This window comes from Salvelinus namaycush, chromosome 20, assembly GCF_016432855.1.
Source record: "Salvelinus namaycush isolate Seneca chromosome 20, SaNama_1.0, whole genome shotgun sequence".
In the NCBI taxonomy this organism is placed as follows: Eukaryota; Metazoa; Chordata; class Actinopteri; order Salmoniformes; family Salmonidae; genus Salvelinus; species Salvelinus namaycush.
In genome coordinates, this window is record NC_052326.1 from 40,855,316 (window position 1) to 40,883,201 (window position 27,886).

A 27,886-nucleotide genomic window follows, 5' to 3' on the forward strand; every position below is an offset into this window, starting at 1 on the left:
ACACTTTGCTACATACAGTACCTGTGGTAATACCACAGGGGCAGGGCAGTGGCAACGTTAGTTGAGAAGAAGTTAGTTCAGTTTAGGAGTTAGTCAGTTAGACTCACTCTGACTTGTTGAGGGCCAGGCCTGTCCAATAGGCCTCCAGTGGGGCTGTGACCACAGCATCAAACAGAACCTCCTGGATCAGCTCCCTGTCACCTGCAACAGAAAGGAGTTGTTCAGGTTCACTACAGGAACCTATACATACAGGACTGAGTCATCCCCCACTATCAATCATGACTAGATAACAGTACATTCTATTTTGACTAACCACATCATAATAATTAATTCCTGTCTTCTGAAACAGATGGGATATTCAGTCCAGGAAACACATGACCAAGTCCTCTACAGACAGGGTATAGGGTTAGGGTTAAGGCTGAGGGTTAGGGTATAGCTGAGGGTTAGGGTATAGGGTTAAGGCTGAGGGTTAGGGTATAGCTGAGGGTTAGGGTATAGGGTTAAGGCTGAGGGTTAGGGTATAGGGTTAAGGCTGAGGGTTAGGGTATAGCTGAGGGTTAGGGTATAGGGTTAAGGCTGAGGGTTAGGGTATAGGGTTAAGGCTGAGGGTTAGGGTATAGGGTTAAGGCTGAGGGTTAGGGTATAGCTGAGGGTTAGGGTATAGGGTTAAGGCTGAGGGTTAGGGTATAGGGTTAAGGCTGAGGGTTAGGGTATAGGGTTCAGGCTGAATGTTAGGGTATAGCTGAGGGTTAGGGTATAGGGTTAAGGCTGAGGGTTAGGGTATAGGGTTAAGGCTGAGGGTTAGGGTATAGGGTTCAGGCTGAATGTTAGGGTATAGCTGAGGGTTAGGGTATAGGGTTAAGGCTGAGGGTTAGGGTATAGGGTATAGGGTTAAGGCTGAGGGTTAGGAAATAGCTGAGGGTTAGGGTATAGGGTTAAGGCTGAGGTTTAGGGTATAGGGTTAAGGCTGAGGGTTAGGGTATAGGGTTAAGGCTGAGGGTTAGGGTATAGGGTTAAGGCTGAGGGTTAGGGTATAGGGTTAAGGCTGAGGGTTAGGGTATAGGGTTAAGGCTGAGGGTTAGGGTATAGGGTTAAGGCTGAGGTTTAGGGTATAGGGTTAAGGCTGAGGGTTAGGGTCATAGTTAGTAGGCCTATAGATCCCAGTGAGGAGTGGCTCACATTTGATGAGTGGTTTGCGTCCGGTCAGGTAGAGTTTAATAGCCTGGATCTGGGAGAGAGAACGGTGCTCATAGTGCTCGTCTGTGTTGCAGTACGTCCTGTCAAATGAACAGGTAGAAACACACCCCAAAAATATATACTGAAGAAAGTCATACACTGTCTAAATACTACCAACCACTTAATGAAAAGAACCAACATTTCGGCCATAACATAACAGACACACATGCTGTTAAGTCACATGGCTCAACATAACATGCCTACTGAGATTTACAGAGAGCAGTAACCCTCCTTGGATTTTTTCACATTTTGTTGTGTTACAAAGTGGTATGGAAATATATTTAATTGTGATTTTTTGGGGTCATAGATACTCCATAATGTGAAAGTGAAAAGAAAATTCTACACATTTTTACAAATGAAAAATTTAATAAATAAAATAGTCATTTTATAAGTATTCACTCCCTTTGTTGAGGCAAGCCTAAATTAGTTCAGGTGTCAAATTTGACTTAACAAATCACATAATAAGTTACATGGACTGAAATAATAGGAGTTGACATGATTTCAGAATGACTAACCCTTCCTCTGTCCCCCATACATCCATCCGTAAGGTCCCTCAGTCAAGTATTGCATTTCAAGCACAGATTCAACTACAAAGACCAGGGGGCTTTTCAAAAGCCTCACAAAGAAGGGCAGTGATCGGTAGATGGGGAACAGACATTTAATATCTCTTTATGCATGGTCAAGTTAATAATTATGCTGAGCCTGTGGATGATGTATTAAAAACCCCAGACACATAAAGAGTAGTTCTCCTGAAATGAACTGAGCTGCAGGACAGGAAGGAAACCGCTCAGGGATGTCCCCAATAAAGTCTTTAGCGATTTTAAAACAGTGGCTCAAAGGCTGTGATGGGAGAAAACTGAGGCAACAACATTTTAGTGACTCCACAATAATGACCTAAAGACAGAGTGAAAAGAAGAATAGAAATATTCCAAAACATTCATCCTGTGTGTGACAAGCCACTAAAGTCATCCTGGAGAGAAGAAAACACGGCAAAGAATACACTTTCTGGCATAAATGTCAAGCATGGTGGTGGCTGCATCATGGTATGGGTATGCTTGACATCGACAAAGACTGGGGAGCTTTTCAGGATAAAAAGAAATTCACCTTTCAGCAATAACCTGTAACATCAGGCCAAATCTACACTGGAGTTGCTTACCAAGAAGACAGTGAATGTTCCTAAGTGGCCAAGTTACAGTTTTGACTGAAATCTGCTTGAAAATCTATAGCAAGACTTGAAAATTGCTGTCTCGTTATGAGCACCAACACCTTGACAAAGCTTGAATAATTTTGAAAAGAACAATGGGCGAATATTGCACAATCCAGGTGTGAAAAGCTTACCCAAGAAGACTGACAGCTGTAATCTCTGCCAAAGGTGTTTCTAACATGCATTGACTCAGGGGGTGAAAAGTTATCAAATCAAGATATATTGGTGTTTAATTTTTAATTGATATAAAAATAAATTCTTCCCCCTACAGAAAATGATGTGTTGATCATTGACAAAAACATTATAATTAAATCCATTTTAATCCCACTTTGTAACACAATATAACGTGAAGAAATCCAAGGGGGTGAATACTTATGATACCCACTGTATATAATGCTTGACTGACCAAGCTCAAGCCTTTAACTCTCTACATTACCCATAACCTCCTGCATTACCATTCGTCTGCCAGCGCAACATCTGGCTGTTCCAGGTCATGAAGCCCTGAAAAACACATGAACATCAGATCAGTGACGCTACAGCAGGGCCAGGCTCAGTGGGCTGATACATGGCCTTATGAAAAGGCAGACCACAGGTACAGAATACACAGACTCTATGTGAAACTGATGATGCGCTGGTAGTTTGTTGAGTGAGTGTAAGATAGAAGGAGTGGAAGAGTGAATGACAAGAGTAGAGTGACGCTTACCTGCTTCTACGGAGACGTTTCCTCTGAAGAAGAATTTGCCATGGCCTCTGGACAAAGCCACACCGACACTGAATACAGAAATAATGTAAACACACACGGACACACGGACACACACACACACACACACACACACACACACACACACACACACACACACACACACACACACACACACACACACACACACACACACACACACACACACACACACACACACACACACACAGTAGGGTGAACCGCAGAGATAGTCAACAGTTACATTCACATGTCATTCACTCACTGAACCAGCCCATCATGTCAACTCACAGAAGAACATCAAGAGAATTGATCAAGATAAATGGAAAAATCAATAAATGTACTGAAAAGCTAAAGAAGTGTAGTGCACCCTACTCTCCTCTGCTCAACATGAATGACATCTCCACTCACCTGAACCCAGTATAGTGACGGACTGTCAGAGACAAGAATGACATCTCCACTCACCTGAACCCAGTATAGTGACGGACTGTCAGATTCAAGAATGACATCTCCACTCACCTGAACCCAGTATAGTGACGGACTGTCAGATTCAAGAATGACATCCCCACTCACCTGAACCCAGTATAGTGACGGACTGTCAGATTCAAGAATGACATCTCCACTCACCTGAACCCAGTATAGTGACGGACTGTCAGAGACAAGAATGACATCTCCACTCACCTGAACCCAGTATAGTGACGGACTGTCAGAGATGCTCAACATTTACATTCACAGGAACACACATACAGTGCATTTGGAAAGTATTCAGACACCTTGACTTTTTCCACATTTTGTTACGTTACAGCCTTATGCTAAAATTGATTACATTTTTTTCCCTCATCAATCTACACACAAGTAATAACAAAGAAAAAACTGTTTTTTAGAAACGATTGCAAATTTATATAAAAAAAAAAAAACTGAAATATCACATTTACATAAGTATTCAGACCCTTATTCAGTACTTTGTTGAAGCACCTTTGGCAGCGATTACAGCCTTGAATCTTCTTGGGTATGACCCTACAAGCTTGGCACACCTGTATTTGGGGAGTTTCTCCCATTCTTCTCTGCAGATCCTCTCAAGCTCTGTCAGGTTGGATGGGGAGCGTCGCTGCACAGCTATTTTCAGGTCTCTCCAGAGATGTTTGATTGGGTTCAAGTCCAGGCTCTGGCTGGGCCACTCAAAGACATTCAGAGACTTGTCCCAAAGCCACTCCTGCGTTGTCTTGGCTGTGTGCATTGTCCTGTTGGAAGCTGAACCGTGGCCCTAGTCTGCGGTCCTGAGCGCTCTGGAGCAGGGTTTCATCAAGGATCTTGCAGTACTTTGCTCCGTTCATCTTTCCCTCGATCCTGACTAGTCTCCCTGTCCCTGCCGCTGAAAAACATCCCCACTTTCACGCCCTGACCTTAGAGAGCCTTTTTATGTCTCTATTTGGTTTGGTCAGGGTGTGATTTGGGGTGGGCATTCTATGTTTTTGTTTTCTATGATTTTGTATTTCTATGTTTTGGCCGGGTGTGGTTCTCAATCAGGGACAGCTGTCTACCGTTGTCTCTGATTGGGAACCATACTTAGGTAGCCCTTTTCCCTCCTTTCAAAGTGGGAAGTTGACTTTGTTAGTGGCACTTAGCCCTTGAGCTTCACGGTTGTTTTGTATTGTTTATTGTTTTTGTCGGCGTCATTTTCTTAATAAAAGGAATATGTACGCTCACCACGCTGCACCTTGGTCTACTTCATTCGACGGCCGTGACACCCACAGCATGATGCTGCCACCCCCATGCTTCACCGTAGGAATGGTGCCAGGTTTCCTCTAGATGTGATACTTGGCATTCAGGCCAAAGAGTTTCTCATGGTCTGAGAGTCCTTTATGTCCTTTTGGCAAACTCTTGTGCCTTTTACTGAGGATTGGCTTCCGTCTGGCCACACTATCATAAAGGTCTGATTGGTGGAGTGCTGCAGAGATGGTTGTCCTTCTGGAAGGTTCCCCCATCTCTACAAAGGAAATCTAGAGCTCTGTCAGAATAACCATTGGGTTCTTGGTCACCTCCCTGACCAAGGCCCTTCTCCCCCGATTGCTCGTTTGGCTGGGCGGCCAGCTCTAGGAAGAGTCTTGGTGGTTCCAAACTTCTTCAATTTAAGAATGATTAAGAATGATGGAAGCCACTGTTTTCTTGGGGACCTTCAATGCTCCATACATTTTTTGGTACCCTTCCCCAGATCTGTGCCTCGACACAACCTTGTCTCGGAGCTCTACAGACAATTCCTTTAAGCTCATGTCTTAGTTTTAGCTCTGACATGCACTGTCAACTGTGGGACTTTATATAGACAGGTGTGCTTTTCCAAATAATGTCCAATCAATTGAATTTCCCACAGGTGGACTCCATTCAAGTTGTATAACCATCTAAAGCAGGTATTCCCAATGCTTCGCATGCAAGCCAGTGAATTATATGCGTTACAGCTGGATGAATCAACAGATGTGGCGGGCCTGGCACAGCTCCTGGTATATGTCCGTTAAGGTTTATGGGGTTTAATTAAGGAAGACATCCTCTTCCTCAAACCACTGGAAACCAGGACAATATGAGAGGATATGTTTAAAGTACTGGACATCTTTGTGACATCAAATGGACTTTGGTGGTCAAGATGTGTTGGTATCTGTACTGATGGTGCAAAAGCCATGACAGGGAGACATAGTGGAGTGGTAACGCACGTGCAAGCAGTTGTTCCCAACGCCACTTGGGTACACTGCAGCATCCACCGAGAGGCTCTTGCTGCCAAGGGAATGCCTGACAGCTTGAAAGACGTTTTGGACACTACAGTGAAATTGGTTAACTTTGTTAAAGCGAGGCCCCTGAACTCTCGTGTATTTTCAGCATTATGCAATGATATGGGCAGCGACCACGTAACGCATTTACAACATACAGAAGTGCACTGGTTATCAAAGGGCAAAGTATTTACATGTTTTTTTAAAATTGAGAGACAAGCTTAAAGTTTTCTTTACTGACCATGATTTTCACTTGTCTGACCGCTTGCATGATGAAGAGTTTCTCACACGACTCGCCTATCTGGGTGATGTTCTTTCTCGCCTGAATGATCTGAATCTTGGATTACACGGACTCTCCACAACTATATTCAATGTGCGGGACAAAATTGAGGCTATGATTAAGAAGTTGGAGCTATTTTCTGTCTGCATTAACAAGGACAACACACGGGTCTTTCCATCATTGTATGTTTTGTGTACAAATGAACTCAAGCTTACGGACAATGTCAAATGTGATATAGCGAAGCACCTGAGTGAGCTGGGTGAGCAATTTCGCAGGTACTTTCCCGTAACGGACTACACAAACAACTGGATTCGTTATCCCTTTCATGCCCTGCCTCCAGTCCATTTAACTATATCTGAACAAGAGAGCCTCATCGAAATTGCAATAAGCGGTTCTGTGAAAATTTCATTTAATCAGAAGCCACTGCCAGATTTCCGGATTGGGCTGCGCTCAGAGTTTCTTGCCTTGGCAAATCACGCTGCTAAGACACTGATGCCCTTTGCAACCACGTACCTATGTGAGAGTGGATTCTTGGCCCTCACTAGCATGAAAACTAAATACAGGCACAGACTGTGTGTGGAAAATGATTTAAGACTGAGGCTCTCTCCAATACAACCCAACATTGCAGAGTTATGTGCATCCTTTCAAGCACACCCTTCTCATTAACCTGTGGTGAGTTATTCACAATTTCTGATGAACAAATAAGGTTTTATATGTAAGATGGCTAAATAAAGAGCAAAATTATTGATTATTATTATAATATTATTTGTGCCCTGGTCCTATAAAAGCTCTTTGTCACTTCCCACGAGCCGGGTTGAGACAAAAACTCAAACTCATTCTTATGTTTAATAAATGTATCATGTAGTGTGTGTGTGGCAGGCTTACAATGATGGCAAAAAACAACATTTGAGAGTGCTCTGACCCTGGTGTTAGAGGGGGTACGCAGCTGGAGGTTGAATGTTTTAAGGGGTACGGGACTACAAAAAGTTTGGGAACCACTGATCTAAAGGATGATCAATGGAAACAGGATGCACCTGAGCTCAATTTCGAGTCTCATAGCAAAGGGTCTGAATGTGGAAAAAGACAAGGGGTCTGAATACTTTCCGAATGCACTGTACATTAAACATTAGAGAATGTATTAAGATAAATAGGAAACTGCGCAAACCTGAAGGGAGTTCCCTTGACTTCAGTGTAGTAGTAGTCATTGTGCATCTTCAGGAGACGTTTCTGATAGCACAGACGAAAGAACGAAGCATGAGGACTCATCCATTGATTTCATTACAGTCCACAGTCTTTGATATACAGTAACTGTAAGAGTCATCCTCCTCCTCCCGTCTCACCCCTTTGTCCACTGTCTTCTTCACTTCCATGGAGAAAGTCCCAGTCTTCCTGTTGACCATGGCATTACGCAGCTGAAACAGAAAAACAAGCTGTAAGGAGTCTGTGCAGTGCTGGTGTCATCATTATTAGACACCAGGAGGTGTTATATTTGTTCAGTTCGATCAGTCCAGCATTCAATCAGAGGCGCGTTACAGAGTAACACACTGGACAGCCGATAATGCTCCTTTTAAAGGTAATTTACGCTTGAGCAGACATCTGCAGCATTTACCATGAATGTGATCTCCACGAATGTCTGGGACATTGCCTTTAAAAGGCACCTTGTTGAATGTCCAGTGTGCTACTATATAACACGCCTTAGATTGAATTCTGTCAATAGTATTATTATTTAAAATTAAACCAGGCTGTCTGTATTAGGAATCAGATGTGTGTATAGTGTTTGTTATGTCAGGGTTTAGACGTACAAAGTCATCCTTGTCCTCCCACTCCACCTCAGACAGGTCCACACTGCTATAGTTGGGTTTCCTCCTCTTCTGGCCCTTCTGGTACTGAGGCACAGAGGAACACATATTTGATGGAAACAGTTTCAGATTTTGGTTGCACTGTGGATGTTCTGTGTAAACAGCACATTTCAGGCCTCCCGAGTGGTGCGGTGATCTAAGGCACTGCATCACAGTTGCTAGTTGTGCCACTAGAGATCCTGATTCGAGTCCAGGCTCTGTCGTAGCAGGCCGCGACCGGGAGACCGAAGGGTCGGCGCACAATTGTCCCAACCTCGTCCGGGTTAGGGGAGGGTTTGGCCGACAGGGATGTTATTGTCCCATCGCGCTTTAACGACTCCTGTGGCGGGCCGGGCACATGCACGCTGACACGGTCGCCAGGTGTACGATGTTTCCTCCGACACATTGGTGTGGCTGGCTTCCGGGTTAAGCGGGCATTGTGTCAAGAAGCAGTGCGGCTAGGTTGAGTCGCGTTTCGGAGAACGCATGGCTCTCGACCTTCGCCTCTCCCGAGTCCGTATGGGAGTTGCAGTGATGGGACAGGACTGTAACTACCAATTGGATACCACGAAATTGGGGACAAAAAGGGGTAAAAGTTGTAAAAAATCGAATAAAAATGAACCACATTTCAGAGTGAACCTTTTATAAGGCCTCACTAACACTGTCTTGCTCAAAACCAGAACACTCCTAGCCTGATCAAGCAGACTGACTCACTGCGCAGAATATTGACCGCTCAAACAGAATGTTGACCGCTCAAACAGAATGTTGACCACTCAAACAGAATGTTGAGCTATAGTGCCATCAGGCTGGTTCCACCAGGTTAGAACTCCCCAGTTCAATAACGCCTAATTGATCAGTTCAATCAACAACCAATAACATAAAAACATCCAGTCCAATAGAGTCTGGTTCAAGCTCAGAATACACTCCCACAGTCACATCACAGTCTAAGACACAAAGAAACCCACACAGGGACGCTAATATTACACAGACACTGTTACACACAGATCCACTAGAACATGTTTCCAGTGGGAACCCAAGCAGGATCCCAGAGAGTAAGTGTCTATGGTCTAGTCTACAGTTACAGGTGAGTGTCTATGGTGCAGTCTATGTATAGGACAGTTACAGGACAGGAGGGTTACCTCAGGGTTACTGTTAGCTCAGTTAGCCAGGGCCAACCAGACCTACAGTAGTATCAATGGTCTGTATCCCTCCCTGCATACATATATCAAAGGAAAAGGTGAGGATTATAGATTGCTACCGAGCAAGTTGGGAGGCTCACTCACTCAAACGTGTTCTGTTTTTCAAAACACGCATATTCATTGGCGGCATTATATGTATTAACTATTCAATGAACCGCTCTCCTGCTTACTATATAGTCCAAGGTGTAGGTGCAGGTTAGGGTTAATGCAATGTTGTGGCAAGGTTACAGTTAAGGTTAGTGGACAAGTGTGTTTAGGAGACAGTGTATTACCAGTGGCCTCAGGTCTGGATGGGTCAGGATGTAGCCGTTGTTAGTGATGGCAAACGCGTAACCGTGGATACCCAGCTGAAGGCACACAAATAATATAGAGATAATTGATTACATGAAGTAGAGTGTAGGAGAACAGTAAATGACAATGCGTCATAACTTTGGGTTATTAGACACTGTACCAGGTGTTTAGGGATGATCTTCATGAGTTCCTGTAGGGGAATGTCTGTGCCCACTACCCCTAGGAGAATACCCTGGTTCTTCTGTAAGGAGAGGAGAAACAGACAAGACTCAATGACAGAGAGAGAGAAAAATACAGACTGACAGACAGACAAACACACACAAAGACACACACACTTACCGTTTCGTTCTTGGTGCTGAACACAGGCATGGCCACAGTGGTCATCAGGCTGGGGCCCTTCTTGTTTCTGGACTAAGACAGAACACAATGTCAGAGACCGTGTCTACTGAGATTCCTTATGTTTTAACTATCATAGGCTGTTGCTACAGTATTCCCTTTCTGACTGATGCTAAATGCTCATCTGAGTCAACAGAGGAATATACGCAACAATGTCCATCCGTGCCAAGTTTTCATCAAAATAGATTTCACCAAACAGACGTTTATACAAAATAAACATGTCTGGCGGGCGGCAGGTAGCCTAGTGGTTAGAGCGTTGGACTGGTAACCGAAAGGTTGCAAGATCAAATCCCCGAGGTAAAAAATCTGGCGTTCTGCCCCTGAACAAGGCAGTTAACCCACTGTTCCTAGGCCGTCATTGAAAATAAGAATTTGTTCTTAACTGACTTGCCTAGTTAAATAAAGGTACATTTTAAAAAAAGAAGACAGTCTCAGAGCTCCCAACTCTCATGCATTGGCTGTGAGACACACATATTTGCCACACCTCTTATATCTCACGCAGTGAAAAGTACTGTATTTATTTTTCTAATTAGTCCATTGTATAGTCAGTTAACTTTTAACTTTTCAACTGTACTCCAAATATTTTTGAAATCGTAGCATTTGCGCCTGCAACTTAACATCACGAGCAGAACCTCTTTCATTGTCCTGTTTTACCACAACACTGTGAACCGCGGCATATTGAAGCATATGACTGGTCTATTTATGTAAGGGATCAAGGGAATATGATGCGCGTTTTAAAGAAACGCCCCTCAAGATTAGGAGAGTGGAGCTGAATGGAGAGAGAGAACGTTCTCAGCAGAGTTTATCAAACTGTAAAAAGAGCAGCATGGTAGCTGTTTTATATACACTGTTGTCAACAAAATTACAGTATGTTTTAGCAGGGAAGTTTAGTAGGGTGACCTGATTTGTAACTATGAAAATCATTTTGTCAAACATATTGTGAACCCAAAAGTGTACGTTTGATTCTAGAGGAGGAACAATACATATTACAATCATTTGGTTATGGTGTAGGGGCAGATTCATGTAATTTTGTCTTCAGGAGATTTTATTATATATTTACTTTATTTAGTCTGATCAGTGGAACAATTCTTATTCTTAACAATGGGCTAATTAGTGTGCTTGTCAGTAGAAGCACTACTGTTATTCCCAACACTTAATTTATTATTCTACTTCTTCTACATTTTTCCAGTGTAATCTGATAAGCCTACTTCTGTTTTTGAAAATGGATAATATGGGGCTATGTATTTTTGCAGCCATTCATGGACAGTTTTGAATAAGTCATACAAATAAGCATTGGATATTGAATGCTCCAGGCCTCAAATATAATTTTGGACATTTTACTATTGTGCACATGCTAGGCAGAGATGGTAGGGGGACTCACAACTCATAAACACATCACATAATGTCTATGGAGAGTAAGATGATGACAAGGATCTTCAACTAGTAGACATAAACCCCCTGAATATTGATATTCATTAGATTTTTCTTGAAGGTTGGATGATTTTGAGAAATTAATTAATAACAATAACACCCAGTACTTGGGAAAGTTTCTTCCAGTCCTATTTTAAAAAGTTCACCCAACTTACAAAATCTTTGTGTGCTTACCTTGAAAACAATCTATGGACAAGGAGACTGCAATCTATGATTTGCTTACCCACTGCCATCAACCATTAATATAAAAATTTCCTGTACAGAGCCTTGGTTTAATGGTAAAACTCCCTGCACATGTTGCATATAACTTTCAACCTGAGAACAGGGATCAATCCCTGCTTCCTACCTTCCCACTATTTCTAGCATTTGTGTCTCCCCATTACTGTCTGAATGAAGTGTCAAACCACCTAAAAAGTAACAAAGTCCTCATATTTTGAGTGTTCATTTAATGTTCAAAGTATCCTGAATACACCTGACCTGTGGTGTATTTGTTTTTAATGTTCCACCTTGGTCATAGCCCTAACTAAATCCATGTCGAAATACATAAAATTGCAGGAAATTAGCTTTAAACCCAGTACCATTTTACAACCCCCCCATCTAGGGATTGTGCCAGGGAGCAATGAAATTATCATATTACATCTCACTCCAAGTTGTCTTCAAAAGTTGGAAGCACTACAGTCTGGACTATAACACTATGGTTAATGTTGCTCGTAGTTTGTGGCTTTACAGTACATTTATAGTGAAGCTCCGGTTTAGAGCAATCCTCAGTGTTTCTTGTTTGGCTGAGAGCGGGGCTATGCTCAGCAAAATGAGAAGTGACTTGACTAAACACATGAGCTGTCATGTTGGCATGAATTTTTAAATTAAGCCCAAATGACGGCGTGCCTTGTAAAGGCACAGGGACGAAGACCAAACAAACCCGTAACAAAACACAGGGTAGAATCCCAAACAAAAGAGTGAGGAGTACCTCAAATAAATAACACACACGCACAATGATTAACACACGGGACGAGACCCGTAATCATCTGCCCAATCCACAATGGCACAAAAGCCAAAACACACAGCACAGGTACTCACACGCACCAACAGACATTGTAACAATAATCGACAGCCCAATGGAAACCAAAGGGCACATATATACAAATACAATCAGTGGGAATAGGGGACATGTGTGCGTAATTAAAGTTCCGGAGGCATCCGTGACATGAGCTCACTGAAACTAGGTCTGCTATTCCCTCACCTCACAGGCTCATGGACACAGCTGTGACTGTGTGTACTGGGTGTGATTGTGTGGCTATTTGTGTGAGTGTGAGTGTGTGTGTACTGTGTATATGTATGTGGCTGTTTGTGTGCAGGATAGAATGTGTATTGCAAAAAAGAGTGTGTCCATGTACAGTACAGAACATGTGTCGGAGAGAGGTAGTGAACTGTGTAGGGTACTAAGGTACTGGATTACTAAGGTACTAGGGTACTAGGGTACTAGGGTACAAAGGTGCTAGGGTATTAGGGTAATAAGGTACTAGGTTACTAAGGTAGTCTCTGTATGGTACTAGGGTACTAGGGTATAAAGGTACCAAGGTGCTAGGGTACTAAGATAGTACCCCAGTACCATGCAGAGGCTATCTTAGTACCCTAGCACCTTGGTACCTTTGTACCCTAGTACTTTATTTTTATTTATTTTATTTAACCTTTATTTAACCAGGAAGGGCTCATTGAGATTTAAAATCTCTTTTTCAAGAGCGTCCTGGCCAAGATAGGCAGCACCAAGTCATTACAAAAATTACAGACAGACAACATGAAAAACTACAAGTAATCTAGTAAAAACCATAGAATTCACAAGAGTATAACAAAATCAAAAACAGCAAATTAAAAACATTGACAGGTCAGGGAATCAGTCTCAAGATCATTCATCAGTGATTTAAAAATACCAATCGGGACAAGTTCTTCCAGTTTAAAAGTATTTTGTAAGGCGTTCCAAGACGATGGCGCAGAGTACATAAAAGCCCTTTTACCCAATTCAGTTCGGACATTTGGAACAGTTGGCAGGATAAAGTCCAGCGAACGAAGAGAGTACCCACCACATTTCTGAAAAATAAAAATGCCCAAATAAAAAGGTAGTAAACCCAAAATGGCTTTATAAATTAAAGTATACCAGTAACTGAGCCTACGAGTGACTAGAGAAGGCCAGCCAACCCTGGTATACAAAGTGCAGTGGTGCGAAAGGGTTTTGCAGTTTAAAATAAATCTCAAAGTGCCATGGTAAAGGGTGTCAATTGATCTCAAACACTGAGCGGAAGCATTCATATATAAAATATCCCCATAGTCTAGTAAAGGCATAAATGTAGCTGATTCTAGCCTCCTTCTGGCTTCAAAAGAAAAACAGGCCTTATTCCTAAAATAAAATCCCTTAAAACTTTAGTACCCCAGCACCATGCAGAGGCTAAAGTACTAGGGTACTAGTGTACTAAGGTAGTCTCTGTATGGTACTAGGGGACTAGGGTACTAAGGTACTAAGGTGGGAGAATGTTTCTTTGCTGACTCAACAAAATTATTAATGGAGGGTTTCACCATCGACCACCCTCTCCCTCCCAGAGCAGCAGCCCACACTGGGAATAGAAGGGTTCAGTACAGACACACATAGAATAGAAGGGTTCAGTACAGACACACTGAGAATAGAAGGGTTTAGTATAGACACACAGGGAATAGAAGGGTTCAGTACAGACATACAGGGAAAAGAAGGGTTTAGTATAGACACACTGGGAATAGAAGGGTTTAGTATAGACACACTGGGAATAGAAGGGTTCAGTACAGACACACAGGGAATAGAAGGGTTCAGTACAGACACACTGGGAATAGAAGGGTTTAGTATAGACACACAGGGAATAGAAGGGTTCAGTACAGACATACAGGGAATAGAAGGGTTTAGTATAGACACACTAGGAATAGAAGGGTTTAGTATAGACACACTAGGAATAGAAGGGTTTAGTACAGACACACAGGGAATAGTAGGGTTCAGTACAGACACACAGGGAATAGAAGGGTTCAGTACAGACACACTGGGAATAGAAGGGTTTAGTATAGACACACAAGGAATAGAAGGGTTCAGTACAGACACACTGAGAATAGAAGGGTTTAGTATAGACACACAGGGAATAGAAGGGTTCAGTACAGACATACAGGGAATAGAAGGGTTTAGTATAGACACACAAGGAATAGAAGGGTTCAGTACAGACACACAGGGAATAGAAGGGTTTAGTATAGACACACTAGGAATAGAAGGGTTTAGTATAGACACACTGGGAATAGAAGGGTTCAGTACAGACATACAGGGAATAGAAGGGTTTAGTATAGACACACTGGGAATAGAAGGGTTTAGTACAGACACACAGGGAATAGTAGGGTTCAGTACAGACACACAGGGAATAGAAGGGTTCAGTACAGACATACAGGGAATAAAAGGGTTTAGTATAGACACACTGGGAATAGAAGGGTTTAGTATAGACACACTGGGAATAGAAGGGTTCAGTACAGACATACAGGGAATAGAAGGGTTTAGTATAGACACACTGGGAATAGAAGGGTTCAGTACAGACACACTGAAAATAGAAGGGTTCAGTACAGACACACAGGGAATAGAAGGGTTCAGTACAGACACACTGAGAATAGAAGGGTTTAGTACAGACAAACTGGGAATAAAAGGGTTCAGTACAGACACACAGGGAATAGAAGGGTTCAGTACAGACACACTGGGAATAGAAGGGCTTAATACAGACACACTGTGAATAGAAGGGTTTAGTACAGACACACTGGGAATAGAAGGGTTCAGTACAGACACACAGGGAATAGAAGGGTTTAGTATAGACACACTGGGAATAGAAGGGTTTAGTACAGACACACAGGGAATAGAAGGGTTTAGTATAGACACACTGGGAATAGAAGGGTTCAGTACAGACACACTGGAAATAGAAGGGTTCAGTACAGACACACAGGGAATAGAAGGGTTTAGTATAGACACATAGGGAATAGACGGGTTCAGTACAGACACACCGGAAATAGAAGGGTTCAGTACAGACACACTGGAAATAGAAGGGTTCAGTACAGACACACAGGGAATAGAAGGGTTCAGTACAGACACACAGGGAATAGAAGGGTTTAGTATAGACACACAGGGAATAGAAGGGTTCAGTACAGACACACTGGAAATAGAAGGGTTCAGTACAGACACACAGGGAATAGAAGGGTTCAGTACAGACACACAGGGAATAGAAGGGTTTAGTATAGACACACAGGGAATAGAAGGGTTCAGTACAGACACACTGAAAATAGAAGGGTTCAGTACAGACACACTGGGAATAGAAGGGTTCAGTACAGACACACTGGAAATAGAAGGGTTCAGTACAGACACACTGAAAATAGAAGGGTTCAGTATAGACACACATGGAATAGAAGGGTTCAGTACAGACACACAGGGAATAGAAGGGTTTAGTATAGACACACAGGGAATAGAATGGTTCAGTACAGACACACATGGAATAGAAGGGTTCAGTACAGACACACTGGAAATAGAAGGGTTCAGTACAGACACACAGGGAATAGAAGGGTTCAGTACAGACACACCGGAAATAGAAGGGTTCAGTACAGACACACTGGAAATAGAAGGGTTCAGTACAGACACACAGGGAATAGAAGGGTTCAGTACAGACACACAGGGAATAGAAGGGTTTAGTATAGACACACAGGGAATAGAAGGGTTCAGTACAGACACACTGGAAATAGAAGGGTTCAGTACAGACACACAGGGAATAGAAGGGTTCAGTACAGACACACAGGGAATAGAAGGGTTTAGTATAGACACACAGGGAATAGAAGGGTTCAGTACAGACACACTGAAAATAGAAGGGTTCAGTACAGACACACTGGGAATAGAAGGGTTCAGTACAGACACACTGGAAATAGAAGGGTTCAGTACAGACACACTGAAAATAGAAGGGTTCAGTATAGACACACATGGAATAGAAGGGTTCAGTACAGACACACAGGGAATAGAAGGGTTTAGTATAGACACACAGGGAATAGAATGGTTCAGTACAGACACACATGGAATAGAAGGGTTCAGTACAGACACACTGGAAATAGAAGGGTTCAGTACAGACACACAGGGAATAGAAGGGTTCAGTACAGACACACAGGGAATAGAAGGGTTTAGTATAGACACACAGGGGATAGAAGGGTTCAGTACAGACACACAGGGAATAGAAGGGTTCAGTACAGACACACAGGGAATAGAAGGGTTCAGTAAAGACACACTGGAAATAGAAGGGTTCAGTACAGACACACAGGGAATAGAAGGGTTCAGTACAGACACACTGGAACTAGAAGGGTTCAGTACAGACACAAAGGGAATAGAAGGGCACAGTACAGGCACACTGGAAATAGAAGGGTTCAGTACAGACACACTGGAACTAGAAGGGTTCAGTACAGACACACAGGGAATAGAATGGTGCAGTACAGACACACTGAAAATAGAAGGGTTCAGTACAGACACACAGGGAATAGAAGGGTTCAGTACAGACACACTGAAAATAGAAGGGTTCAGTACAGACACACTGGGAATATTCTGCAGCAGTCAGCAGTCAGCAGACGCTAGACACAAGATCTTTCTGGGAATGACCTTGTGATATCTCGCTGCCCCCCGTCCGCCGTGCCCCGTCCCCCGTTCCCCGTCCCCCTGTTCCCCTGTCCCCTCTCCTTCTTTCTCTGTCTCTCTCCGCTCCAATGTCAGTTTTATTACAGGCGTTAGGAGATAAAAGGCAATGATCCACAGAATGATGAATGGTGTGTCTCTGTGGCTGAGATACAGCAGAACACACTCCAGAGGACAATCCCCCTACCAACCCAACCCTCACCTCTGTCACCACTGTGTGTGTGTGTGTGTGTGTGTGTGTGTGTGTGTGTGTGTGTGTGTGTGTGTGTGTGTGTGTGTGTGTGTGTGTGTGTGTGTGTGTGTGTGTGTGTGTGTGTGTGTGTGTGTGTGTGTGTGTGTGTGTGTGTGTGTGTGTGTGATCTAGTTCTTGCACGAGTGCGCTTCTGTGTGTGTTTGTTTGTGTACATGAGTTTATGTGTGTGTGCGCATGTACTTACACAATACACATTCAATATCTAAATGACAAGGAAATTAGTTTCAAGCAGTTCTAGTCAGAGAGACTGATTTTTATCAGAGAGAGAAAGAGAGCGAGAGAGAGAGAAAGAAGAGAAAGAAAGAGAGAGTTCTTCTGCAAAAAAATATAGAATTAGAGTTGGATAAATGTAGATTAACTTGAATCCTTCAATCCAAATCTAAATTCCTGACCTAAAACCTTGATTTTGGGCAAAATTACCTGAATGGACTATTACTACCAAGGACTATCAAGAAAAAACTTCTAACAAACAAAAACCTGCAGAAAAAACACAGCGGAACCTGTAAATACCGTCCATCACAACACTGAGTGAGTAATATTCAGTCTGAAGCTACTTCACAAGCCAAAAAGTAAATTACAATAATCTCCAGGTAATGTTGTTATATAAAGCTAAGTAAATAAGTATACTAAGCTACTGAGTTGCTAGGACAGAACAGACCTGGCGGCACCTCCAATTAGCACTGAAGTGTGAAGTCAGATGTGTGAAAACTCTTGAGCCCAACAATGGCATGAGTTTCACCGCTGACTGCTACAAAGAGGGGAACGTAAGCAACTTAATTTTCCACACCATCCCCTGGCATGGCACAGTGCTATAACAGCACACTACCCCTATGTCAAGAGAGAGAGTATTGGCCCAGGGTGGAAACTCAGAATACTAGACATTGAGGAAATTGAAACAACCTCTGTCAACATGTACAAGTCTGGGACAGTAATGGTGCAGGGCATCCTCATGCAGTTCCAGCAGGACTTTTACAGGATCAAATAGAGAACACAGCAGGAAAAGCTCTCTCTCTCTCTGTGACGACTCCCCCATCCTGAGTGAGTCTGATCACACCTCTTCAAACTGTCCTGCAGATGAAGATAGTCACCCCCCCAGCACTGAACACACCCAGGTTCCACAACTGCACTGCTCCTCCATCATTGAGAGGGATACATTCACAGAGCTTGGAGAGAGACATGGTGGAGCTCAGAGAGATAGTCCACACAATCCAGACAGAACAAACCCACAAAACAGACCAGCACAACAACACCCCCCCCCCACCAAGAGCCGGAGGGCAGAAGGTGGAGATGGACGGCTGTCTGAGAGAGCTGGCTGCTCTACGGACTGAGGTGAGAGAACTTAAAGAGGCACACATGGCACTGAAGGAGGTGAGGAAGCTGTGGTATGACAGAGAGCAGGACACTCCCGCAGAGAAGCCAGCAGAACAGCCCACCTCAGACCCGGACCACAACCTCAACACCACAATGGGACAGACAACACAGGACCCAAAACCCAACAGATGCCACCCCCTCCTAGCAGCCCCCCTGTCAGCTCCCCCAATAGCCCTCCTGACAACCCCCACACATCCCCTAATGACACACAAAAGCCAGAGATTGTGCTCCTCATTGACTCAAATGGCAAATACATTCAAGAGGATAAACTTTTTCCCAAACACAAAGTAGCTAAACTCTGTTTCCCAAACACTAGGCATGCCCTGGAGCTATTGGCAAAGGACAGACTAGGGTCCTCCAGCCACATCATAATTCACACTGGCACAAATGATCCGAGGGCTCTGCAGTAAAGGATGGCAACAGTACTCAAAGGAGTGATTGAAAAAGTTTCTTCCACTTTCCCTAACATACAAGTGGTCATCTCCACACTGCTACCACAAAAATACTTTCACCCTGCCACCATACAGCGGGTGAATGCAAGCATTTCGCGAGACTGTGCCTCAAAACCTAAAGTATACCTGGCCCACCACTCTACCCTGGACTTGAAAAGCCTTTTCGACCAGGTCCACCTCTACAAGGCAGCAATCCCAACTTTTGCCAGGATGTCACCCTCAACCGTAGCCCCAGAACCTCACACAGGAGCAACAGACCAACAGACACCCCACCCAGACCAGCGAGACATCCTCCCAGACCTGCAAGATCCTCTCCCGAAGGACCTGCACCGAGAGAACCCACGCCAACCTACACCCAGACCACAACATCACCAGCCACACCACAACCAGCTAAGACCACCATAAGCAAACCCTGGCCACACCCTATATAGGCCCCCCCCCCAAACCATCCCATGCCCCCAGCCCCTGCGGCAAGGACCTCAACATGACAGCAGGACATATGCCCAGGTCGTGAGCAGAGCAACAGGCCCAACCCCCAATATTACACCCACCCAAGCCCCATCCTGACACCTAAGAGATATGTATCAGATACTCAACACTTACTGTGATGGTCCAGGCCTAAACCACACAAAAACAACACTAGACACTATGGAAATACAAAGATTTTACTATGTCATCCTGGAATGTACAAGGTCTGAGGTCATCTGCTTTTGGCCTAAAGAGCAGGAACCCAGACTTCATCGAAGAAATTGGAAATACAGACATTGTCATTTTACAAGAAACATGGTACAAAGGTTGTCCTCACTGGTTGCCCTCTAGGTTACTTAGAGCTGGTAGTCCCATCCACCAAACTACCAGGTGTGAAACAGGGAAGAGACTCAGGGCGTATGCTAATTTGGTATAGAGCAGACTTAACCCACTTTATTAAATGAGTCAAAACAGGGACATTTTACATCTGTCTAGAAATTAATAAGGAAATGATCTCAACAGAGAAAATAGTCCTCATGTGTGCTACCTATATCCTCCCAATAGAATCCCCATACTTTAACAATGACAGCTTCTCCATCCTAGTGGGTGAGATCAACAATTTCCAGGACCAGGGACATGTACTAGTCTGTGGCGACCTAAATGCCAGGACTGGACAAGAACCCAACCCCCTCAGCACACAGGGGGACAAACACCTACCTGGAGGTGACAGCATTCCCTCCCCCATATGCCTCCCTAGACACAACTATGACAACATAACCAACAAAAACGGGTCACAACTCCTGCAGCTCTGTCGGATGCTGGGTACGTACATAGTCAATGGTAGGCTTCGAGGGGACTCCTATGGTAGGTACAACTATAACTCATCACTTGGCAGTAGTAGACTACTTTATCACTGAACTCAGTGCTTTAGATGGAAGGAAAATTGTGTGGAAATTTACCAAAAAACAATTAGGCAACAACAAATTCAATCCCTTCTAGACACATTTCTGGACAAAAGGTTTCACTGAAGGTGTAAACTTGGCAGTAGAAAACCTAAACAGTATATTTGACCTCTCAGCTTCCCTATCAAATCTAAAAATGTCAAACAGACAACCTAAGAAAATTGACAACAAAGACAAATGGTTTGATGAAGAATGTCACGACTTCCGCCGAAGTCGGTCCCTCTCCTTGTTAGTGTGGCGTTCGGCGGTCGACGTCACCGGCCTTCTAGCCATCGCCGATCCACCTTTCATTTTCCATTTGTTTTGTCTTTGTTTTACACACCTGGTTTCAATCCCTCAATTACTTGTTCATTATTTAACCCTCTGTTCCCCCATGGTTTTAGTGAGTGATTGTTTGTATGTTTACGGTCCGTTATTGTGGGCTAGTTTATTGTGTTGTATATATTTGTATTCTTGAGTAAAGTACGTTCATTACTCATATCTGCTGTCCTGCGCCTGACTCCTCCACACCAGCTACACACAGGCCGATTACAAAGAATCCAAAAACCTAAGAAAGAAATTGAGAAACCTATCCAACCAAAAACATATAGACCCAGAAAACCTGAGCCTACGCTTTCACTATGGTGAATCACTAAAACAAAACAGAAATACTGTACAATACGGAAAAATAAGTTGTAGCACATCAGAAATCAGCTCAATGTAATTGAAGAATCCATAGAATTTAACCACTTCTGAGAAAATTGGAAAACTCTAAACAAACAACAACACGAATAGCTATCTATCCAAAACAGAGATGTATCAATAAACCACTTCTCCAATCTTTTTGGCTCTATAACAAAGAGCAAACAGCAAAAATATATACACGATCAAATACAAATCTTAGAATCAACTATTAAAGACTACCAGAACCCATTGGATTCTCCAATTACATTGAATGAACTACAGGACAAAATACAAACCCTCCAACCCAAACAGGTCTGTGTGGTTGATGGTATCCTAAATTTAATGATAAAATATACAGACCACAAATTCCAATTGGCTATACTTAAACTCTTTAACATAATCCTCAGCTCTGGCATCTTGCCTAGTTTTTGGAACCAAGGACTGATCACCCCAATCCACAAAAGTGGAGACAAATTTGACCACAATAACTACCGGGGGTTATGCATCAACAGCAACCTTAGGAAAATCCTCTGCATTATCATTAACAGCAGATTTTTCCTCAGCGAAAACAATGTACTGAGCAAATGTCTGTAACGTCCTGACCAGAGTTCTTATGTGTTTTGCTTGTTTAGTGTTGGTCAGGACGTGAGCTGGGTGGGAATTCTATGTTGTGTGTCTAGTTCGTCTGTTTCTGTGTTCAGCCTAATATGGTTCTCAATCAGAGACAGCTGTCAATCGTTGTCCCTGATTGAGAATCATATATAGGTGGCTTGTTTTGTGTTGGGGATTGTGGGTGGTTGTTTCCTGTCTCTGTGTTTGTGTTCTGCACCAGATAGGACTGTTATCGGTTTGCCACATTTTGTTATTTTGTTATTTGTTAAGTGTTAAGTGTTCACTGTTTATTAGTGTTATTAAACATGTTGAGCACTGGCTACGCTGCGTGTTGGTCCGATCCCTGCTACACTCTCTCTTCTAGTGAAGAGAGGGAAGGCTGCCGTTACAATGTCAAATTGGCTTTTTAACAAATTACGGTATGACAGACCACGTATTCACCCTGCACACCCCCTAATTGACAAACAAACAAATCAAAACAAAGGCAAAGTCTTCTCATTCTTTGTTGATTTCAAAAAAGCTTTCGACTCAATTTGGCATGAGGGTCTGCTATACAAATTGATGGAAAGTGGTGTTGGGGGAAAAACATACATTATAAAATCCATGTACATAAACAACAAGTGTGCGGTTAAAATTGGCAAAAAAACACACATTTCTTTCCACAGAGCCAGGGGGTGAGACAGGGATGCAGCTTAAGCCTCACATTCTTCAACATATATACCAACAAATTGGCAGGGGCACTAGAACAGTCTGCAGCACCCTACTACAATCTGAAGTCTTATGTCTACTGTTTGCTGATGATCTGGTGCTTCTGTCCCCAACCAAGGAGGGCCTACAGCAGCACCTAGATCCTCTGCACAGATTCTGTCAGACTTGGGCCCTGACAGTAAATCTCAGTAAGACAAAAAAAATGGTGTTCCAAAAAAGGGCCAGTTGCTGGGACACCGAATACAAATTTCATCTAGACACCGTTGCCCTAGAGCACACAAAAATGTATACATAACTCGGGCTAAACATCAGCACCACAGGTAACTTCCACAAAGCTGTGAATTGTCTGAGAGACAAGGCAAGAAGGGCCTTCCATGCCACCAAAAGGAACATAAAATTTGACAAACCAATTAGGATCTCGCAAAAAATAATTGAATCAGTTATTGAACCCATTAACCGTTATGGTTGTGAGGTCTGGGGTCCACTCACCAACCAATAATTCACAAAATGGGACAAAAACCAAATTGAGACTGCATGCAGAATTCTGCTAAAATATCCTCTGTGTACAACGTAAAACACCAAATAATGCCTGCAGAGCAGAATTAGGCCGATACCCGCTAATTATCAAAACACAGAAAAGAGCTGTTAAATTCTACAACCACCTAATAGAAAGCGATTCCCAAACCCTCCATAACAAAGCCATCACCTACATCACCTACAGCAAGCTGGTCCTGGGGCTCTGTTCACAAACACAAACAGACCCCACAGATCCCCAGGACAGCAACACAACTAGACCCAACCAAATCATGAGAAAACAAAAATATAATTACTTGACACATTGGAAAGAATTTACAAAAAAACAGAGCAAACTAGAATGTTATTTGGCCCTAAACAGAGAGTACACAGTGGCAGAATACCTGACCACTGTGACTGACCCAAAATTAAGGAAATATTTGACTATGTACAGACTCAGTGAGCATAGCCTTGCTATTGAGAAAGGCCCGCTGAAGGCTCCCAAGAGAAGAGAGGCTATGTGCACACTGCCCACAAAATGAGGTGGAAACTGAGTGCACTTCCTAACCTCCTGCCCAATGTATGACCATATTAGAGACACATATTTCCCTCAGATTACACAGACCCACAAAGAATTCGAAAACAAATCAAATTTTGATAAACTCCCATATCTATTGGGTGAAATACTACAGTGTACCATCACAACAGCAATATTTGTGACCTGTTGCCACAAGAAAATGGCAACCAGTGAAGAACAAACACCATTGTAAATACGACCTATATGTTTATTTGTTTTCCCTTTTGTACCTGAACTATTTGCACATCATTACAACACTGTATATAGACATAATATGACATTTGTAATGTCTTTATTCTTTTGGAACTTTTGTAAGTGTAGTGTTTACTATAAAAATTTTATTGTTTATTTCACTTTTGTTGATTATCTATTTCACTAGCCATGGCAATATGTTTCCCATGCCAATAAAGCCCTTACATTGAAATTGAACTGAGAGAGAGAAAGGCTTTACCTTGTGTGCCTGGGAGAGCTGCAGGAGACAGAAAAATGACATATGAGGATTGACAGACAGACAGACGCTCAATCACTCGGTCAGACAGACAGACACTCAGTCAGACAGACAGACAGACAGACAGACAGACAGACAGACAGACAGACAGACAGCATATTATCATTCTGCACACAGAAGAGCAGAACAAGTCAAACTGGAAAATCCAGTCAAATGAATGAAGCTCATAATGAGGAATCCCTCCTGTAGCATGAAGAGGACTGATCAGAGAGGGGACACACACACACGGACACACACACACACACGGACACACACACAAACGCACACGCACATACACATGCACACACATACAGTACATAATGTACACACACACTCCCATGCCTTTTTCTACTCACTATGATACTCCCAGTGCTGTCCATGTAGGCCTCTGTCCAGACCGTGTCATGTTCATGATCGATGACTTTAGGACGACTCATAACATGAAGATACCTCATCACATTTTCCTGTACATCAGCCAGTGTGGAGATCTGACTGAAATACCCTGTGGCAACACACACAAGCACGCACACACAGACACACACACAAACACACACGCACGCACGTGCACACACAATGTATCACACTAGGGGTATTTCCCAGTAAGTGTGTGTTACTGTGAGTGTCAGAATAAAGTTAGAGTAGCTGGGCTGTGTAATCCCACAGTGATCACTTTTCCTGACTGTGCAGTGCACAGTCCAGAGCATTCACCTCTCATCTGGAGCGTGGGCACACGGTAGCCATCAGCGGCAGGTGGCCAGGGGGAAAGTCTCTGACAGAAAGAGGGATTAGGCAGGGATGGCCCCTGAGCCCTGTGTCTCCACTAACACTCCATTTTGCACACATCAGCACAGCCAATCTACCCAACACACACTCACGCCCACACATTCACACACAGCCAATCTACCCAACACACACTCACGCCCACACATTCACACACAGCCAATCTACCCAACACACACTCATACCCACACATTCACACACAGCCAACATACCATCACAGTAATAGTATACATGTGCTGTGTAGTGTATTTGGTACATAGTGTATGTGGTTATTATACCATTTTTAAGAAAAGACAAACCTTTATTAGCACAGGCCATCCATTTCATGTTATCAGCAAAGGCAGACTCTCGGCCAATCAGGTAAGGGAATATGCGCACCTATTTGAAGAGGAAAGGGACATAAGCCATTTACAGTGTGGTGATATAAATAGAGAATACGTAAACATGAGCAGTGATGGAATCACATGGTGCTCCATTTTCCTGAGAGGAGAGGAGTGGAGATGAGATGAGAGGAGGATGAAAGTATAGTCTACTACCAAAGAGAGGAGAGGAGTGGAGATGAGAGGAGGGTGGATAGATGTATAGTCTACTACCGAAGAGAGGAGAGGAGTGGAGATGAGAGGAGGGTGGATAGATGTATAGTCTACTACCGAAGAGAGGAGAGGAGTGGAGATGAGAGGAGGGTGGATAGATGTATAGTCTACTACCGAAGAGAGGAGAGGAGTGGAGATGAGAGGAGGATGGATAGATGTATAGTCTACTACCGAAGAGAGGAGAGGAGTGGAGATGAGAGGAGGGTGGATAGATGTATAGTCTACTACCGAAGAGAGGAGAGGAGTGGAGATGAGAGAAGGGTGGATAGATGTATAGTCTACTACCGAAGAGAGGAGAGGAGTGGAGATGAGAGGAGGGTGGATAGATGTATAGTCTACTACCAAAGAGAGGAGAGGAGTGGAGATGAGAGGAGGGTGGATAGATGTATAGTCTACTACCAAAGAGAGGAGAGGAGTGGAGATGAGAGGAGGGTGGATATATGTATAGTCTACTACCAAAGAGAGGAGAGGAGTGGAGATGAGAGAAGGGTGGATAGATGTATAGTCTACTACCAAAGAGAGGAGAGGAGTGGAGATGAGAGGAGGGTGGATAGATGTATAGTCTACTACCAAAGAGAGGAGAGGAGTGGAGGTGAGAGGAGGGTGGATAGATGTATAGTCTACTACCAAAGAGAGGAGAGGAGTGGAGATGAGAGGAGGGTGGATAGATGTATAGTCTACTACCAAAGAGAGGAGAGGAGTGGAGATGAGAGGAGGGTGTATAGATGTATAGTCTACTACCAAAGAGAGGAGAGGAGTGGAGATGAGAGGAGGGTGGATAGATGTATAGTCTACTACCAAAGAGAGGAGAGGAGTGGAGATGAGAGGAGGGTGGATAGATGTATAGTCTACTACCAAAGAGAGGAGAGGAGTGGAGGTGAGAGGAGGGTGGATAGATGTATAGTCTACTACCAAAGAGAGGAGAGGAGTGGAGATGAGAGGAGGGTGGATAGATGTATAGTGTACTACCGAAGAGAGGAGAGGAGTGGAGATGAGAGGAGGGTGGATAGATGTATAGTCTACTACCGAAGAGAGGAGAGGAGTGGAGATGAGAGGAGGGTGGATAGATGTATAGTCTACTACCGAAGAGAGGAGAGGAGTGGAGATGAGAGGAGGGTGGATAGATGTATAGTCTACTACCGAAGAGAGGAGAGGAGTGGAGATGAGAGGAGGGTGGATAGATGTATAGTCTACTACCAAAGAGAGGAGAGGAGTGGAGATGAGAGGAGGGTGGATAGATGTATAGTCTACTACCAAAGAGAGGAGAGGAGTGGAGATGAGAGGAGGGTGTATAGATGTATAGTCTACTACCAAAAAGAAGAGAGGAGTGGAGATGAGAGGAGAGGATGGATGTATAGTCTACTTCCGAAGAGAGGAGAAGAGTGGAGATGAGAGGAGGGTGGATAGATGTATAGTCTACTACCAAAGAGAGGAGAGGAGTGGAGATGAGAGGAGGGTGGATAGATGAATAGTCTACTACCAAAGAGAGGAGAGGAGTGGATATGAGAGGAGAGGATGGATGTATAGTCTACTTCCGAAGAGAGGAGAAGAGTGGAGATGAGAGGAGGGTGGATAGATGTACAGTCGTGGCCAAAAGTTTTGAGAATGACAAATATAAATTTTCACAAAGTCTGCTGCCTCAGTTTGTATGATGGCAATTTGCATATACTCCAGAATGTTATGAAGAGTGATCAGATGAATTGCAATTAATTGCAAAGTCCCGCTTTGCCATGCAAAAGCACTGAATCCCCCCCCAAAATTCTACTGCATTTCAGCCCTGCCACAAAAGGACCAGCTGACATCATGTCAGTGATTCTCTCGTTAACACAGGTGTGAGTGTTGACGAGGACAAGGCTGGAGATCACTCTGTCATGCTGATCGAGTTTGAAGAACAGACTGGAAGCTTCAAAAGGAGGGTGGTGCTTGGAATCATTGTTCTTCCTCTGTCAACCATGGTTACCTGCAAGGAAACACGTGCCGTCATCATTGCTTTGCACAAAAAGGGCTTCACAGTCAAGGATATTGCTGCCAGTAAGATTGCACCTGAATCAATCATTTATCGGATCATCAAGAACTTCAAGAAGAGCGGTTCAATTGTTGTGAAGAAGGCTTCAGGGTGCCCCAGAAAGTCCAGCAAGTGCCAGGACCGTCTCCTAAAGTTGATTCAGCTGCGGGATCGGGGCACCACCAGTACAGAGCTTGCTCAGGAATGGCAGCAGGCAGGTGTGAGTGCATCTGCATGCACAGTGAGGCGAAGACTTTTGGAGGATGGCCTGGTTTCCAGAAGGGCAGCAAAGAAGCCACTTCTCTCCAGGAAAAACATCAGGGACAGACTGATATTCTGCAAAAGGTGCAGGGATTGGTCATTTTCTCTGATGAATCCCCTTTCCGATT

General features: G+C 43.6%; 1 protein-coding gene across 1 annotated transcript in view; it reads right to left on the bottom strand.

Moving 5' to 3' along the window:
• Positions 1 to 27,886, bottom strand: part of LOC120064821 (voltage-dependent calcium channel subunit alpha-2/delta-3-like) — a 95,386-nt gene that overhangs the window by 12,662 nt on the left and 54,838 nt on the right. The window contains exons 12-23 of the mRNA XM_039015419.1: positions 25,199 to 25,277; positions 24,476 to 24,621; positions 9,862 to 9,933; positions 9,683 to 9,763; positions 9,504 to 9,578; positions 7,997 to 8,080; positions 7,535 to 7,606; positions 7,360 to 7,421; positions 3,144 to 3,211; positions 2,896 to 2,941; positions 1,180 to 1,277; positions 108 to 201 (exon numbers count right to left, since the gene is read on the bottom strand). Coding sequence (XP_038871347.1) covers positions 108 to 201; positions 1,180 to 1,277; positions 2,896 to 2,941; positions 3,144 to 3,211; positions 7,360 to 7,421; positions 7,535 to 7,606; positions 7,997 to 8,080; positions 9,504 to 9,578; positions 9,683 to 9,763; positions 9,862 to 9,933; positions 24,476 to 24,621; positions 25,199 to 25,277 — 977 coding nt within the window. The remainder of the gene's footprint in view (positions 1 to 107; positions 202 to 1,179; positions 1,278 to 2,895; positions 2,942 to 3,143; positions 3,212 to 7,359; positions 7,422 to 7,534; positions 7,607 to 7,996; positions 8,081 to 9,503; positions 9,579 to 9,682; positions 9,764 to 9,861; positions 9,934 to 24,475; positions 24,622 to 25,198; positions 25,278 to 27,886) is intronic.